The sequence below is a fragment of the Mobula hypostoma genome, chromosome 15 (assembly GCF_963921235.1).
Source record: "Mobula hypostoma chromosome 15, sMobHyp1.1, whole genome shotgun sequence".
NCBI lineage: Eukaryota > Metazoa > Chordata > Chondrichthyes > Myliobatiformes > Myliobatidae > Mobula > Mobula hypostoma.
The window spans coordinates 18,021,138-18,040,111 of record NC_086111.1 but is presented as its reverse complement, the minus strand read 5'-3'; the positions used below and the strand labels follow the sequence as shown (position 1 = coordinate 18,040,111).

General features: G+C 42.3%; 1 protein-coding gene across 6 annotated transcripts in view; it reads left to right on the top strand.

Annotated features, from left to right (window-relative positions):
• The window catches only part of LOC134356730 (DDB1- and CUL4-associated factor 1-like), a 96,307-nt gene that overhangs the window by 41,494 nt on the left and 35,839 nt on the right, over nucleotides 1–18,974 (top strand). For all 6 annotated transcript variants that reach the window (XM_063067809.1, XM_063067810.1, XM_063067812.1 and 3 more), the window contains 6 exons: nucleotides 1,199–1,357; nucleotides 1,852–2,031; nucleotides 2,727–2,936; nucleotides 3,949–4,118; nucleotides 11,535–11,659; nucleotides 13,822–15,094. In XM_063067809.1, the coding sequence (XP_062923879.1) occupies nucleotides 1,199–1,357; nucleotides 1,852–2,031; nucleotides 2,727–2,936; nucleotides 3,949–4,118; nucleotides 11,535–11,659; nucleotides 13,822–15,094 (2,117 nt within the window). The remainder of the gene's footprint in view (nucleotides 1–1,198; nucleotides 1,358–1,851; nucleotides 2,032–2,726; nucleotides 2,937–3,948; nucleotides 4,119–11,534; nucleotides 11,660–13,821; nucleotides 15,095–18,974) is intronic.

Genomic DNA, 18,974 nt, shown 5'->3' with positions numbered 1-18,974 from the left:
ATGGAGATGTCTGGGAGAGTGGAGTTGATGCATGCCTCTCGAAGCACTGCATAATGGTAGATGTCAGCTACTGAGCAGTAGTTGTTCAAGACACATTACCTTGTATTTCTTTGGTACCAGGATGATCATGGTCTTAAAGCAAGTGGGAACCTCAGATTGAAGCTTAGGAATGTTTGCAAATACCCTCGCCAGCTGATCTGCACAGAGCATTTGTGTTGTTCTGTCACTCACTTGAGTTAGTGAGCTGCACATTCAAGTTTCTCTTGAATTCCTGATGGATTTATGTGTCCCTCGTTTATATTTGATCTCCCCATATATGTTGTGTAGAATAACTCTTCCCAGTCACTTCCAGTCTCCCCGTGTATGTTGTGTAGAATAACTCTTTTCACTGGCTTCCAGTCTCCCCGTGTATGTTCTGTGGAATAACTCTTCCCAGTCACTTCCAGTCTCCCCGTGTATGTTGTGTAGAATAACTCTTTCCAGTCACTTACAGTCTTCCCCCTCCCTTTTTTTTTAAAAGAAAGAGTAGATTACCCTAATCTGGTTCCTCTGTTTCTGGTATTGTCCTTGGAAAACGCTCAATTGGCTGAGTTATTCATATTAAACAATAACAGGTTATAATAAGTCCAGCTTTGCATTTGTTTCAATGATCAGTGATTTGAATCATGAGCTTATTCTCTCAAACAGGCTGCGTGCCATACTGACTTAATTTAAACTGTCACGTGATAGTTTGTTTAAACACAATTGGGTACTACATCCCAGGGATAAAACTGTGTGGCAGAAATTAACCTTCTTGATTTCATGTGATCTCTCCTGGAAAGTGAATGGGGGAGGGGGGGGTGTATTGATGAGGATGTGCAAGATTTGGTTGCTATTTTTTTCCATCTTGCCCACACCTGTCCCGAATAACTTGGAATAATTTATCATTACGTGTCTGCCTCCCTGAGGTATCTTGTGGTATGAACTTTTTTTGCTTTCATCAGAGGGAAATTTTGGGTGGGAGGAAGAAAAGCTAGAGAAAATGTATCTCTACCAAATTGTTGCTGATTGTTGTAGCCTTAAATATTGAGTGCTGACCTTTTTGATTTTTGTAGCACAGGCTTAATGGAGGTTGTCACTCTGTTATGTGTTTGTGTGGTAAGTTATCCATTGACCTGCTTAATCTGCTCATTTGATATCTGCCTTTCCTCCTCCACAGTATCTGGCTTCTTTGTTATTACATAAGAAGTTTGCCGCAGAATTTGTGGCTCATGAAGGTGTTCAAAAGTTGCTGGAGATCCCCAGACCCTCTATGGCTGCCACTGGTGTTTCCCTGTGTTTATATTATCTAGCTTACAACCAGGATGCAATGGAACGGGTGAGTCCAACGATTCTGAGAAGCACCTTAAATTGTTTGAGTCAATCTCATAGGATAAGGTAAATTAATTGTAATTCGTTTAGGGATGTTTCTTCTCTTTAGGAATGGACCATGAATCTGACAGATCTGAGCTACAGGGAAACTTTCACGTGCCGTTGTTACAACCTGAGAATTATATTCATGTAGCTGATATTGGAAGGATTATTCTGTATTTGGGGATAGGAAGCCCCTCCGTGGGCAACTTGATAGAGAGGGAGCTAAGCCTTAGTATTTCTAGCTTTGCCCCCTAAGATGAAAACCAGCTAACAGATTATTTGATCATTAAATTTCTATTTCTAGTTCACATTTCCTGTGTATTGCCATAGTAACTTCGTTAACTGTTCCTGAGATGATAAAATGTACAATGAAATATTTCTCTTCTGTTAAAAGACAATGCAAATGTTTAGTATTTTTTTGGCATGATAATCCTTGTTTCCTCGTTCTTTTCTTTCTAGGTGTGCTTACTCCCACACTCCGTGTTGTCTGACGTTGTCAGTTACACCCTGTGGCTACTAGAGTGCTCCCATGAGTCAGGCCGCTGTCATGCCACTATGTTCTTCTCCATCTCATTCGCTTTCCGCTCTATACTGGAGCTCTTTGACAAGCAGGATGGTCTTCGACGGGTGGTTAATTTGGTATGGTTACTAAAGGCTCTTGGTGATGCTGTAATTTAACATTTTGTGTTGGGTCGAAGGAAAGTTGCACTCAAGCAGGGCAGGCAAGCAATTGTAGTAAACTACTGTCTCGGATCACAGTGGGACACTATAAGGGGTAGTGGGGAAGGAGAGAGCCAGTATGTGGGCCTCTCTAATCAGCAAGATTGATCTTTCCACTGCCCATTTAAATATGGGGTAGATTTGAGAAAAATAAAACTTTGTAGTTGTTCTCCATTGGGTTGGGTCTGTAAATTATTATTTGTGCCATCCTGTACATACAAACGATACCTGGTGGTGATGTAATGGGTGTATGTAAATGTTAACTGGATTCAACGTATGCAGAAAAATGATTTCTCTTTGCATTGGAGGGAATCAAGAATGAGATGATTTAATAAAACATGCCATTGTGGAATAAAATTAGGAATATTCTCTCAATTAATGAATATCTGGAAATATCTTCAAAAAGATTGATTAAATTAGCAAAATTGTTCTTCTTGTATGACAATATTAACAGAAATGGAGTTGACTTGTGGAACTGGCAGAGTTGCTAATTAAAGATGATCTCATTGAGTGAATGAACTCCTGCTGACCTGTTTCATCTACACAGAACATCCTTAATTTGATTTTTTAGATTTGTTTTATAGCCTGGGTTTAATTTTGTTTAACTCTTACAGATCAGCACGCTAGAAATCTTAAACCTGGAAGATCAGGGTGCTCTGCTTAGTGATGACGAGATCTTTGCCAGCCGCCAGACAGCCAAGCACACTTGTATGGCACTGCGCAGGTACTTCGAGTCACATTTGGGAATTAAGCTGGAGCACGTGAAGAGATCCTTGCAGCGGACAGAAGGAGGCGCTATTGTTCATCCTCACCCACCATGTAAGGTGTGTGCATTGAAACCTTTATGCCAATTCCGCCAACTGAATTAAAATGATTAACACAGTTTTATGAAGTTCTATTGGTCCTTTCAATGTATTTGGAGGAATTTTCACTGGAATAAACTCTACAGCAGAATGGTTTTTGGCTGGTGTTATGAAAGTTTTGAATTTTGTGCAAAGTTTGAAATAATAAACATTCAATATCAATAATTGTCTTGAATCAAGAATTCTGATTAGGAATGAAAACTTTTTTCCTAGGTTGGGGGTCATGAGCATTCTTGGTAAAAATCCACTGGTATGAAGTATTATTTTAAAAGCACCTGACCAGTGAGAATAGCTTCTGAACAGATTAGGCCAGCTGTCACACAAGCTGCTGCTATTACTCACTACCAAGGCCAACATAACTATATAAAGGCATCCTGAATGCAGATAGATGCTGCTTTGCAGAAATGCACATCTTGGGGCATCAAGATTCCCTGTGAGTCTTCAAACTAAACTTCATTTCCTCCATGGAGCATTTCAAAGCACAGGTAAAAGGATTCATTAATCGGTAAGATAGTTTGAAAAAAATGTATTGTCATAGAGTCTGAAGGTTCAACCCTTTGATAGTAACATTCCCCAAGATTTTTAGTATTTTATATCTAATATTTCTCAGAGGGCTGTTTCTAAGTTAATCAAAGTAAAGAAGGTATCTTGTCATTAAAATGTTTTCTATGTATTCTGATGGAAATATGTTCAACGTTCCATTTTTCACGAGTCTTTACTACAAAAAATATTAAGGCAAAAGGAGGCTTTTAAGACTCCTTTATTGGGACAATGTCAAAAACTGCATTATTTATCCTTCCTGAGCCTTGCACATTGCCAGTTCTTCATATTATATGAAGCAAACCTCTTGTATTTACCTAATGTTGATCAGTTCCAGATTCTTGTAATTCTTGAGTAGTTGCTAAATCTGAATTAGGTCCATGAAGGTTGCATTTGCTCATATTGGAACTAAATTTTTGATTCTTGCTTCTAGGCCTGCTCCTACACCCATGATCAAGTCATGGAGATGATGGAGTTTCTGATTGAGTATGGTCCAGCAAGACTCTTCTGGGAGCCAGCTGAAGTCTTCCATAAGCTCTCCTGCGTACAGCTTCTGTTGCAGCTTATATCTATTGCTTGTGAGTGGAGGACTTACTATGGCAGGTAGGCTTTGGTCCATAGCTTCAGGTTTCCCTTTTGAAGGATTGCTTCAAAATGTGGTCTTAAAAGATGTTTGTTACCACTAAATTCTCTTCCATCATCTTAATCCATCGTCTGTGTTGAACTAGCTTGGCCACTTCAATTATCTGTACCCCTTGTGACTAGTTATATTTGGCATTGTCTGCCTGATGTTGCTTTGGTCTTCCTCAGCTTCTTGTTCCATTTACCTGTATTCACAATTGTGAAAGATGTTCAACACTTGGAATTATAACCAGGGTAACTTCTTATTTTTTGTAGCTTGTGTGAATGCAGTTTTTTTTTCTCAAATTATGTTTTCCCCAATTATTATGAAAGGTACCCCCCATCCATCCAAATTAGAGTTAACAGCACATATCTGTTGAAAATGTCAACCCTACTAGCTGGATGCATCATTTTTGTGTTTAGTTTTGAAGATTTCCCCTTCTGGTATTATTTTCAGAATGTTTTAAGTTTAATCCTGCATCATGACCTTCAGGTGGCTTTCAAGGAGGGAATAATTAATGAAATAGTTGTTTGAGCTAATCATTTGGCTGTTAAATGCCTTGAAATTGCAGGAGGAAGGGATTATTAAGTTTTGAATAGTGATTGGTTCATTCAATTGAGTGTTAAGTGCATAAAATTAAGAGCACTTTGTATGAAGTTTGTATTATGAAATGGATTTAATTTAGAAAAGTGTAGTGGGTGCTTAAGAGGATTTTTTTTAAGCCAGGCTAAAGATTGAGTTTAAAACAGAATACTGGAAATACTGGGGTTAAACAGCAGCATGTGGGTAAAAAGATATATTAACATTTTGGTAAAAGAAATAAGATGCTAGGAAAATAATTATAATGTGGAAGTTTCTTCTGTCTGTAAAATAAGCAGATGAGAGGGATGGACAGAATTGACCCTCAATGAATTTGCTCAACGACATGATCATATAACTTGAGATATAACAACAGGAAGCCTGAGAAGATGAGCTTTGTGGATCAAATGGGGATGGTTCCAGAGTAAATGTCATAATTGAAAGTGATTGAGGGACTTGCTGAAGATGGACATGAAACTGATCTCCAACAAGCCACTTAGCCCAAATTACTGTTATTTACCTATACACACATTCTTCCACTTTAAATTTATGGGGAGATTTGACAAGCCCTGAGCTGTTGAAGAGCGGACTATTACGAGTCCTTCTTCAATACCTGTCCTTCTTTCACTGGAAAAGTGAGAAGAAGTGCTTCTGAAGCTCTCACTTTCTTCTGACAACCGTGAGTGGATCTGCTTTGGGAATGTGGAGAGGTATTTGAACAATCTGTGATGCAGCCATACTAACAGAAGATATAGCCATTCTGATCCTATGCGAGCATTCCCATTTTGTTCCTCTTCAAATGAAGATGAAATGGGTTCTGACATGTGTCTCTCAGATAAAACTTCAAGCATTTGGCAAAGGAAGTTTCTGATTGAGCCAGAAAGTTAAGTGTGAGTCATAAATATTGGTACCCTGGATTAGCTAAGAGAAAATTGGGCCAGTGACCTTGCTCCTGTTTACAGTGTGGGATTACAATTTGGGTAGATTATGCGTAAAAATCCAAGTGTAATTTTAGTGCGGCAGTTGTTAATTATAGTGAAGTAGTAGGTAGTTGTGAAGTTTATAGTCTTGGGAGAGCTATTTCTGAATCTTAATTTGGCGGTGTTCTTTCACAAAGTGACTTCATTCGATAAAAACCATGAGGATTTCGCTGACGGGCTTCCTGTGCTTATCAGCAGTACAAACAATAGCACCAGATTACTAATGAATACTCTGTGTTGTGTTCATTTCACAGTGCTTGCACATCTGATCTTCCTCCAACAATGTAACCAAGGAGCTGTGTGCAAATAATTAACGCTTGTAACGAGAGGGAAAAGTGCTGAAAGTTTTCACTGTGAAGCATTACCAGTTATCAACATTTATTTCAAACACTCAAATTTCAATCAGGCTTTTATTGATAATGTCAATGTAAGTGGAATTAGTGAAACTGAACTTTTATTATCAGACTAGCCAAGCAATTCTGCTTCTAAAGACAGCCACGTCTGACCTAGCAAAATGTCTCAAGGCGGACTAGGGGGCTTAAGCTCTGCTCAAGAACTAGCAGAACAAAAATGGAGAGGACATTGGAAGCAGACGTGTAAACATTGACTGAGGTGGTGTAATCCAGAGTGGGGGCTGACCTGTCTGTGTGTGAATTAACCCTACTCTCTCACCTAACGGTACCACACACTGAACACTGGCCCTATCTTTCTTAGCTAATCCAGGATTCCAAGATTTACTAGCTCACATTTAACAAAGGAACTTCCTTTGTTAAATACTTGAATACCCTTAACTCATAACCACAAGTTCCCAACTGGGCCCATTCGACATGTTCCAACAGCCAGCTTCCAAATCGTCAAGCTTGGGTTTTACTGCTGTTACGTACCCCGTAACTGGGTTGCCAAACCAGCAGAAATGGATCACTCGGAGTCTGGAGTACTAGAACAAAGAAAGTTTTATTAAAGAAACAAGCAACACAGTAATCGAAAGGATAATAAATGCAACAGTTCAGCGATGATAAACACACATGTGCACAGAATTAAGATAACAGCATCAATCAAGCTCTATCGTTGTCTAGGGGTAAATGACCAAATTTCAAAGTGACTCAAAGTTCAGTCCAGTTTAGTAGTTCAGTTCGCAGTAATCGTTGCCATGGCGATGGACAACGTGGGGGAAGAGAGAGAGAGGACAGGAACAACTGATCATTCAGACACTGCTTCACTCACAGACCGGCGAGATGGCTCACAAGCAGCTTTTGGGCGGGTCCTTGGTGATGTCACCTGAGGTCACCGACTGTGACCCCTCCTGCAGATGCGGTCGATCCTCCGCAGTGAACCCGGCACCCAGGCAAGGGCGGACACACACCGGGTTCCCGCTGATCGTACCTTTCCACCCTGTGCGTTGTCCGGTACTTCTCACCAACTCGTGAGAGGCGTACCGCTTCCAGGGTCTCGTTACCTCGGGTGGCGTGTGTCCTGCCTTAGCGAACCGGTCCCTTTTTATCCCCCTGCTGGGGTATCGCCTGTCCATCACTTCAAACAGTTCAAGGTTCAAAGGGGGGAGCCGCTCCAGACAGCTCTCTCTCCCCCGTCCCTTCATTACACATCTCCAGACACTGCTCCATTGTTCCTTATCTCTCCTTCCCCTGAGGGCAGGTGGCAGACCACTTGCTGATGTCACTGATGCTAACCCAGGCCAGCAAACATCTTAATTTTATGTGTATTCTCGTCACACTGCTGCGACTGGCTTTCCCTCCTACCAGAAAGGAAACTTAACAGAAGTCTTTGCTGATTAGTTTGGAATAAAAGTGATGTGTAGCATTTTTGTATTTAATTGAGAAGCTATGCCCTTAACTCAGAAAAAAATGAATTTGAAAGCAGCAAACTGATGTATAATGTTATATATTTGATTTGAAGAATTGGCACAGATTCCAGGCATTTCAATTTAGCAGCTGGTTGATTCCAAGCTGCCAGTTGACGAGACCTTTGTCGGTATAGTAGCAGGTTGTGAGTGCAGATTCTCCAGAGTCTGGAGCATAGGATTGAACGCAACAGTGTAGCAAGGAAGCACTGTCCGAGCTGCTGCCTTTTCAGATGATGTTAAACAGGGGAGCTTTCTAACTGAGACCCAATTTATCCCCTCTGGTGTGCATCCAAATTCCCTGGCTCTTCAAAGATCCGGAGTTTTGAAGATTAAATATTAACCAGAAAATAAAATCACATGAGTGGGAAAATGGTGTTCTTTCTCAGAAAGTAGAAGATTGAGCAGTCTTAAAGTAAACTTCAGTCAAATGATATGTATGTAACTTTATTTTACCTTGAGATTAATTTAAATAAAATAGAACTTGTGAATACTATACATAAACAAAGACTGGCAAACAACCAATGTACAAAAGGAGACAAATTGTACAAATTTCAAGTAAATAAATAACTGAGAATGTGAGTTGCTGAGTCCTTGAAAAGGGAGTCTAGGTTGTGGAAGGATTTCAGGGTTGAGATTAGTAAAGTTATGCACACTGGTTCCAAAGCCTGATGGTTATAGAGTAATAACTATTCCTGAACTGGTGGTGTGGGACCTAAGACTCCTGTACCTCTTGCCCGATTGTAGTCACTAGAAAAGAGCATGGCCTTGATAATGGATGAACATAGAACATAGAAATCTACAGCGCATTACAGGCCCTTTGGCCTACAATGTTGTGCCGACTATGTAACCTACTCTCGAAACCGCCTAGAATTTCCCTAATGCATTGCCCTCTATTTTTTCAAAGCTCCATGTACCTATCTAAGATACTTTTAAAAGACCCTATTGTATCCACCTCTACTACCACCGCCGGCAGCAGTGCATTCCACACACCCACCACACTCTGTGTGAAAAACTTACTTCTGACATCCCGTTCCCCCCCCCCCCATACCTAGTTCCAAGCACCTTAGAACTATGCCCCCTTGTGTTAGCCATTTCAGACCTGGGAACAAGCCTCCAGCTAGCCACATGATTAATGCCTCATCATCTTATACACCTCTATCAAGTCACCTCTCATCCTCTGTCGCTCCAAGGAGAAAAGGCCAACCTCACTTAACCTATTCTCATGAGGCATTCTCTCCAATGCAGGCAATATCCTTCTCCTCTGCACTCTTTTTATAGTATCCTCCTTCTTCCTGAAGTGAAGTGACCAGAACTGAATGCAGTACTCCGTGGGGTCTGACTAAGGTCTTCGCTAGCTGTAACAGTAACCTCAAGGCTCTTGAACTCAGTCCCACAGTTGATGAAGCCCAACACACTATATGCCTTCTTAACAGCATTGTCAACCTGTGCAGCAACTTTGAGTGTCCTCAGGATACGGACCCCAAGATCTCTCTGATCCTCTACACTACCAGAGTCTTACCATTAATATTGTACTCTGTCTTCAAATTTGACCAACCAAAATGAACCACTCCTCAGCCCAGTTCTGCATCCTGTCGATGTCCTGCGGTAACCTCTGACAACCCTCCAGACTATCCACAACACCCACAACTTTTCTGTCATCAGCAAACTTACTAACCAACCCTTCTACTTCCTCGTCCTGCTCCTTTATAAAAATCACAAAGAAGAGGGGTCCCAGAACAGATCCCTGCGGAACATCAGTGGTCACCGGCCTCCATGCAGAACATGAACCATCCACAACCATCCTTGGCCTTCTGTGGGCAAGCCAATTCTGGATCCACAAAGTAAGGTTCCTTGAATTCCATGCCTCCTTACTTTCTGAATGAGCCTTGCATGGGGTACCTTATCAAATGCCTTTCTGAAATCCACGTACACTACATGCACTGTTCTACCTTCATCAATCTGTTTTGTTACATCCTCAAAGAATTCAGTCAGGCTCATAAGGCACGACCTACCCTTGACAAAGCCATGCTGATGATCCCTAATCAGATTATGTCTCTCCAAATGCTCATAAATTCTGCCTCTCATGATCTCTCTTAACAACTTGCCCACTACTGAAGTAAGACGCACTGATCTGTAATTTCCTGGGTTATCTCTACTCCCTTTCTTGAACAAGGGAACAATATTTGTAATCCCCTGGTACTTCTCCCATCCCTATTGATGATGCAAAGTTCTTCGCCAAAGGTTTAGCAATCTCCTCCCTCACTTTCTGCACTTCCTGGGGTATATCGCATCCGGATCCGGCAACCTGTTTAACTTGATGCTTGTCAAAAGCTCCAGCACGTCCTTTTTCTTAATGTCTATATGGTCAAGCATTTAAGTCCGCTGTAAGTCATCCGCACAATTGCCAAGGTCCTTTTCCCTGGTGAATACTGAAGCAAGGTATTCATTAAGTACCTCCTCCGACTCCATGCACATGTTTCCAATATCTTACTTGATTGGTCCTATTCTCACACGACTCACCCTGTTGCTCTTCACATACTTATAGAATGCCTTGGACTTTTCCTTAATCCTGCTTGCCAAGTCCTTCTCGTGGCCCCTTCTAGCTCTTCTAATTTCATTCTTAAGCTCCTTTCTCACAACCTTGTAATTTTCTAGAGCTGTAACAGTACCCTGTTTCTTGAACTTTTCATAAGATTTTCTCTTCTGCTTACCTAGATTTTCTACATCCTTTGTACACCGTGGTTCTTTTACCCTACCGTCCATTCTTTGCATCAATGGAACATACCTATGCTGCTTTCTTGTAGCAGCACTCCTTTTAAATGGATTCAGTGGTTGGAAGGACTTTATCTGTGATTGGGCTATGTCCACCACTTTCCGTAGATTTTTCCATTCCTGGGTATTCGTGTTTCCATACCAGGCCCTGATGCAGCCAGTCAGGATACTTTCCACTGCGCATCTATAGAGGTTTGTCAAAGTTTTAGAATAACATGCTGAATCCACACCAATTTGTATGAAAGCAGAGGTGCTGTCGTGCCTTCTTAGTGATGGAAAAGATGTAATGACATCTTCGAACATATAGGTGTAATGGGATAGACATCTATGTGTGTCCACTTGGGAGTCCAAAACTATTCCTCCTGAATATACAGCTAAAATGCCTTTGCTGCTGGAAATTTAAAATAAAAAGTAAAAACTGTTAGTACGTCTTAGCAGGTCAGGTTGGATCTGTCGAGAAAGTGATGGTCTTTTGACTTTAAGCCCATACATATGTTCACCAATAAATCCAAGAAGGAACTTGCAGTTCATCTTTGCTCTGAGGATATGGAATTCATTGTCATATGTAGTTGAGACAAATAACATAGCTACATTAGGAAGATCTAAAAATCTGCAAGGAAAAATGGTAAAGTACCTTTGGGTGAAGTGAAATACAGTTTGTGTGAACTGCAGACTTGTCTGTGGGCTGTTAGTATACTAAACACCCTTTTACCCTGTCATCCTTGAAATCTGTGGTGAGGGCCAGCTAGTGGCGCAATGACTTCAGCGCCGGACTCTGGAACAGAGGTTCCCGGGTTCGAACCCAGTCAGGGCCGCTCCCGAGTACTCTTTCCATCCGTGCTGGCTTGAGTGTCGAGATCGCAACTCGACCTCGTAAAATAAAGGGAAAAATACTGTGAAATGTCTGTGTGAGGAGTGGCGTGCCACACAGTCTCTGTCTCTCGCTCTCTCCGCACCTTGTAAAGGCATGAAAAAGACGGTCCCACCAACATCGCACACGCCAAAAAAAAAGAAATCTGTGGTGAATTTTTTGCTGGCTCTTCTTCCCTTGGCATATGGCTGAGATCAAAAAAATTGTTTATGCAGTATAGTAATTTATGTCCCATAATCATCCTATCCACAGCTGTGGGAGCATGTAATGTAGGATGTCTACTATGTTTGAGCTTGTGTGAGTATCCTAATTCTGCATGCTCTCCTTCCTTCAGGAGTGACACTGTTCGTTCTGCTCTAGATGTACTGGCTGTCCTCACTGTGGTTTCCAAAACTCAGCTTCTACTAGCAGAACCTGTAGGTGTGATGGATGAAGGGTCAACTCCTGTTACTGCTGTGGGTGAGTGAAAAGTTATCAGTAAATGTGAACTGATGTCAAATGAATATGAATCCAAATTTAAGCCCAAACTTACGAATGAAGTTTTATTAATTGGTGTCTTTCTTGAAAATAGTGCTGCCAAGTTTAGTCCCTAATGGCTATGTGTGCACAGAGCAAGTTGTTTAAATTGTGTTGAAGCATGCTGTCTGGATCCAGGAGGGAGGATGGGGGGAGGGGGACTTCTATCTACATTGCAGCACTAAATCCTCTTCGTTCTACGTTCTTGTAGTACTTAGTAAAACTATCATAAGCAATAAGTTCTATGCTTCATTCTTTTGAAGGACCTTCTGTTACGTACCCCGTAACTGGGTTGCCAAACCAGCAGAAATGGATCACTCAGTTGGAGTCTGGATTACTGGAACTAAGAAAGTTTTATTAAAGAAATAAGCAACACAGTACTCTAATAGTAAGGATATAAATGCAGCAGGTTAGCACTGAATAAACACACATGTACACAGAACGAGGATAATAGGAATCAATCAAGCTCTATCGCAGTCTAGGGGTAAAATGTTCAATCACAAGTGACAGAGTTCAGTTTCGTTCAGTTCGCAGCAATCGTTGTTGTGCCGTTGGGGAGAGAGAGAGAGAGCGAATGCTGATATTCAAAATCGGATTCAACAGACCTTTGATATTTCTCGCAGTTAGCTTTCGGGCGAGCCCTTTGTAATGTCTTCTGAGGTCACCGACTGTGACCCCTCCGTTTTCAGAACGATCGTTCCTCTGCGGTGAACCCGGCACCCAGGCAAGGGTGGACACACACACCAGGTTCCCGCCGACCGAATCTTTCCACCCTGTGCGTCTATGGCTGGTCCCGTGTCCAGCCCTCCAAAACTCCCACCGACTTGTGGGGGCACACCGCTTCCAGGGTCTCGATACCTCGTGGTGTCGTGAGTGGTGTCTCGTGTGGTGTCTGTTGCCTTAGCGAACCTGTCTCTTTTTATCCCCCTGTTGGGGTATCGCCTGTCCATCACTTCAAACAGTTCAGGATCAAAGGAGCCGGTCTTGACAATACGCAGACCGGTGTCTCCTTCCGTTAAATTCTCTCGTCTCTTCATTAACATTTCCAAATGCTGCTCCATTGTCTTACTTATCTCTCTCCTGAAGACAGGTGGCAGATCAACTGTTGATCCCACTGGTGATAGCACAGGACAGTCAACATCTTAGTCTATGTGTACTTTTGTCACACTTCAGATCAAAAAAGTCTCAGGATCCAGCAACCCCCACCACTTCCCACTCCCTTTACCCTACCATTAAGACCTTGTCCCTGTGGCCGCTCAGAAGTGTTGGAAGGAATGAAGAGACTTCGTGCTTCCTGTGAAGTCTGAATAGTTATAGTGTATTGTAAGAAACTTTAAGGAGAGTTCTTGATTGATGATAGTATGAGTCCTATCAGTAATTGAGCCATTGTTGGCAATTCGATAAAAGAAGAGTAGTGGGTGTAGAATGCTGGGGTGCAGTTTTTAACATGAAGATATTAGCGAGGCTGTATTTAGAATATCGTGTCCTGTTTTTGTCACCCTGCTAAAGATGTCACTAAGCTGGAAAGAACGCAGAGATTTTGTGAGGATGATGCTGGATCTCGAGACTTGAGTTATGGAGAGGTTGAGGTGTTTGAAAACTTTTATCATTGGAGCATAAAAGAATGACAGATGATCTTATAGAGGTGTATAAAATTGGCAGGGTCACAGATAGAATGAATATGCGCAGTCTTGTTCTCCCAGGATTGAGGAATCAAGAACTAGAGTGTATGGGTTTTAAGGTGAGAGGGGTAAGATTTAAAAAGAATGGGAGGAGATGCCTTTCAGCCAGAGGGTCAGGATATGGAATGAGCTGCCAGGAGTGGGTAAGGCAGGTATATTGACAGCATTTAAAAGGTATAAAGGTATTTGAACAGGAAAGGTTAAGAGGGATATGGGCTAAGTGCAGGTAAATGGTTCTTCCTTGGAATAGGAATTGACGTGAACCAGTTGGGCCAAAGGGTCTGTTTCTGTGCGGTTAGATTTTGTGCATGACCACAGTGGTGCATATGACCATTTGAAACTAGTTTCAGTCTTGAGTTGTAGTGTTACAATATTTACAGCTCTATGTGTTTGTTCATTTAAAGCACTTCCTTTCTTTTGCAGGGATGAGCATTATCCTTGGAGTTGCCGAGGGGGATATCTTTGCAAATGATGCAGAGACACAGAAGTCTGCGCTTCAAGTCATCATCAATTGCGTTTGCGGGCCTGACAAACGTATCTCCAGCATCGGCAAATTTAACTCCGGGACCCCTCGGCGCAAGAGTTTGCAGAACCCCAAGAGTTCAGAGAGTGTGCTGACCAAGATGTGGGACATGGTCCAGGCCAACAACGGCATTAAAGTGCTGCTGTCCCTGCTGACCGTGAAGACGCCCATCACTGATGCAGACCAGATTCGCACCTTGGCTTGCAAAGCCTTGGTGGGCTTGTCGCGCAGCAGCTCTGTGAGGCAGATCATCAGTAAGCTGCCTCTCTTCACCAGTGGTCAGATCCAGCAGCTGATGCGGGAGCCCGTGCTTCAGGACAAGCGGCATGAGCACGTCAAGTTCTGCAAGTATGCCTCCGAGTTGATTGAGCGAGTCTCAGGGAAGCCCCTGTCTATCGGCTCAGATGTCTCGCTGGCCAGGTTGCAGAAGGCGGATGTTGTGGCCCAGACACGGATCACCTTCTCCGAGAAGGAGCTGCTGCTGCTCATCCGCAACCACCTTGTGTCCCATGGGCTCAACGACACTGCCTCAGCGCTCACCAAGGAGGCAGACCTTCCGAGGACACCAGCCATCCAAGCTGCACAGCCTCACTCCTCGGCTTTCACACCAGTTGCCACCAGTAGTTCCCCGGTCGCTTTGCCCAGGACTCTAAGACTGGCCAACAGTATTGCCCCTCGAGCCATCAGCCTGAATGCGTTTTCAACGCCCTGCCCATCAAAGGCAGCGGTTTCTCAAGCAACCACCTCCGTACCTGGTCCGTCCTGCCCTAACGGCTCTCCGATAATCGGCAAGATAAGCTTCTGCAAGGAGAAGCCATCTCCCAGCAACAACACCACCAGCCTAAAGAAGCAGAGACTGATTCGTCAGAAGTCAGACTATGGTGCTTACAACCAGACGCCAGCTATCAAAAAGCAGCTGGACCGCCACTTACCATCACCACCGTCCTTGGATAGCATCATAACAGAATACCTACGGGAGCAACATGCCCGCTGCAAGAATCCTGTCGTTACCTGTCCCCCCTTTTCCCTCTTCACCCCCCACCAATGCCCAGAGCCAAAACAAAGACGTCAGGCACCACTAAATTTCACATCCCGGGTGACGCACAGAGCTGCCTTTCCAAAGTATGGTGGAGTGGATGGTGGTTGCTTTGATCGACATCTCATTTTCAGCAGGTAATAATTCGCCCGAATAAACACTTTGGTTGAATGCCTCCTTACAAAGATCTAGCCAACTTGCAGTCCCCACAGTTCATAGAGAGTGAGGTCATGTTTGTGTGGATTGGCAAGTGTCTTTTGACCATAAGACATGGGGCAAGGATGAGACCATTCAACTCATCAAGTCTTCTCCACCATTCTATCATGGGTGATTTATTATCCCTCTCAATCTCATTATCCTGCCTTCTCCCCATTACCTTTGATGCCCTAACTAGCAAAGAATATCAACCTCCACTTTAAATATACTCAGTGGCTTCCACAGTCATCTGTGGTAATGAATTCCACAGATACACTACCCTCTGGCTAAAGAAATTCCTCTTCATCTCTGTTGTAAATGGACGTCCCTCTATTCTGAGGCTGTGCTCACCCATAAGAAACATTATCACCACATCCACTGTATCCAGACCTTTTAATATTCGATAAGTTTCAATGAAATTTCTGACCCCTCCACCCCAAAATTCTTTGAATACAATCCCAGAGCCATCATATGCTCCTCCTATGTTAACCCTTTCATTCCCAGAATTATTCTCATGTGCCTCCTCAGGACACTCTCCAATACCAGCTTATCTTATCTTAGATAAATGACCCAAAATTGCTCACAATGCTCCGAGAGGTTTGACCACTGCCTTATAAAACTTCAGCATTACATCCTTGCTCATACATTCTAATCATCTCAAACTGAATGGTAAAAATGAATTTGCCTTCCTTACCACTGACTCAACCTGCAAGTTAACCTTTGGGGATTCTGCACAAGGACTCCTAAGTCTCTTAGTGCCTCTGATTTTTGAGTTTTCTTCCCGTTTAGAAAATAGTCAATGTTCACAGTAAATTTATTGTCAAAGTACATGTATGTCACCATGAGATTCAATTTTTGGTGGACATTCACAGTAAATAGACAAGACACAATAGAATTGATGAAGGGCCATACCTAGCGGGCTGGAGAAACAGCAAAATGTGCAACTACAAAAAGAAAAAAATAATAATAATAAATAAGCAGTTACATATTGAGAACATGACATGAGTGATTCCATAGGCTGTGAGAACAGCTCAGTGATGAGGCAAGTGAAGTTATCCCTTCTGGTTCAAGATCCTGATAGTTGTGGGGTATTAACTGTTCATGAACCTGGTGGTGCAGGTCCTGTATTTTCCTCCTAATAGCAGCAGTGAGAAGAGAGCATGGCCTTGATGGTGGGGTTCTTGATAATGGATGCAGCTTCCTGCGTCAGCGCTCTGTAAATGTGCTCAGTGATGCAGAGGGCTTTTCCCTGGGCCGTGTCCACCACCTTTTGCAGGCTTTTCCATTCAAGGGTATTGTGCTTCCATACCTGGCCGTCATGCAGCGACTCAATATACTCATCTACACATCTATGCTCAGCCGCACATCTATAGAAGTTTGTCAAAGTTTTAGATGTCCTGCTGAATCTTTGCAAACTCTTAAGGAAGTAGCAGTGCTGCCATGCTATCTTTGTAATGGCACTTGCGTGATGGACCCAAGACAGATCCTCTGAAATGATAATACCAAGGAATTTAAAGTTATTGACCCTCTCCACTTCTAGTCCTTCTATGTCTTTAATTCTTTACCAAAGGGTATGACCATAAACATCCCTACACTATATTCCATCTGGCACTTTTTTGCCCATTCTCCCAATCTGTCGAAGTCCTTCTGCAGATTCCCTGCTTTCTCAACACTACCTGCCCCTCCACCTGTCTTCATGTTGTCTGCATACTTGGCCTCAATGCCATCATCCAAATCATTGACATTCAACGCGTAGAGAAACAGTCCCAACACTGACCCTTGTGGAACACCACAAGTCACTGGCATCGAACCACAGAAGGCCCCCTTTATTCCCACTTTTTGCCTCCTGCCGGTCAGCCAGGCTTCTATCCATGCTAGTAACTTTCCTGTAATACCTTGAGCTATTAACTTGTTAAACAGCCTCATGTGCAGCACCTTGTCAAAGGCCTTCTGAAAATCCAAGGAAATAACATTCATTGACTGTCCTTTGCCCATCTTGCCTGTTATTTCCTCAAAGAATTCCAACAGATTTGTCAGGCAAGATTTTCTCTCAAGGAAACCATGCTGACTTTAGCCTATTTTATCATGTGCCTGAAACCTCATCTTAAGTAATGGACTCCAATATCTTTCCAACCACTGAAGTTAGGCTAACTGACCTATAATTTCCTTTCTTCTTCCTGCCTCACTTCTTAAAGAGTGAATGACATTAACATTTTCCAGTCCTCCAGAACCATTCCAGAATCTAGTGATTCTTGAAAGATCATTACTAATGCCTCTACAATTTCCTCACCTGCCTCTTTCAGAATCCTGGAGTGCAGTCCATCTGGTCCAAGTAACTTACTTACCTTTAGACCTTTCAGCTTCTCAAGCACCTTCTCCTTATTGATAGTAACTACATTCACTTCTACCCTCTGATTCTCTTGAATTTCTGGCATACTGTTAATGTCTTCCACGGAGAGGACTGACACAAAGTACTTCATTCATCTGTCCCTTTTTTGTCCCCCATTACTACCTTTTACAATGTTAATTACCATTATATGTTTTTAAAAACTTATGATATCTTGTATGATATTGGCTAGCTTACCTTCCTTATTTCATCTTTTCTCTCTTCATGACTTTTTTTGTTACCTCTATTGGTTTTTAAAAGATTCCCACTTTTTTTTGCTGTGTTATATGACCTTTATTTTCCTTTTATGCTGTCTTTGACTTGTCAGCCACGGTTGCCTCATCCTTCCTTTAGAATACTTCTTTATCTTTGGGATATATCTTTCCTACACCTTCTGAATTTTCCTCAGTAACACCTGCCCTTGTTATGCCATCATCCCTGCTAAGTCTTCCAATAAATTTTGGCCAGCTCCTCTCTTATGCCTCCAATTCCCTTTACTCCACTGTAGGACTGATACATCTGACTTCGTCTTCTCTCTCTCAAACTGCAGGGTGAATTCTATCATTATGATCACAGCTTCCTAAGGGTTCTTTTACCTTAAGCTTCCAATTCAAATTTGGGTTCATTACACAACACCCAGTCCAGAATTGCCTTTCCCCTAGTTGGCTCAGCCATAAGCTGCTCTAAAAAGCTATCTCATAGGCACTCTATAAATTTCCTCTCTTGGGATCCAGCACCAACCTGATTTTTCCAATCTAGCTGCATATTGAAATCACCCATCTCTAACGTAACATTGCCCTTTTTGCTTGCCTTTTCTGCTTCCCGTTTGTAATTTGTATCCCACAACCTGGCTACTATTTGGAAGCCTATATATAACTCCCATCAGGGTCCTTTTATCTCCATCTTCCGATCCTGTCACCACTTTCTAAGGATTTGATTTCATCTTTTTTTTACCAACAGAGCCACCCCACCCCATCTGGTTTAAAAAATGTAATAATGAGACTAATTTCTAGACAAGTGATCACTTTTTAAACAAGTGATTCTCACTGCCCACATTTATTTCTAGTGAAGCTTTGAAAACAGATTGTACTAATTGCCATCAAATAGGTAATATCCTTAATGCAGTTCAATGAGCACTTTTGTAATTGACATTGCAGTTATGATTACATTTGAGCCACTTGGATAATGTGGGCTTTATAAGAGGTCAACAACTATTTTGTTGTTTTTTTTACATGATTTACTTAATTCCACCTCTGAGTACATATGGCTGCAATCTATAATTGTAGATTAGAGTGTTGCACGAGCTGCCAGTGCAAGTGGTGCATGCAAGCTCAATTTCAATGTTTAAGAGAAGTTCTGATAGGTAAACAGTTGATAGGTGTATGGAGGGCTATGGTCCGGGTGCAGGTCGATGGCAGTAGGTAGTTTAAATGGCT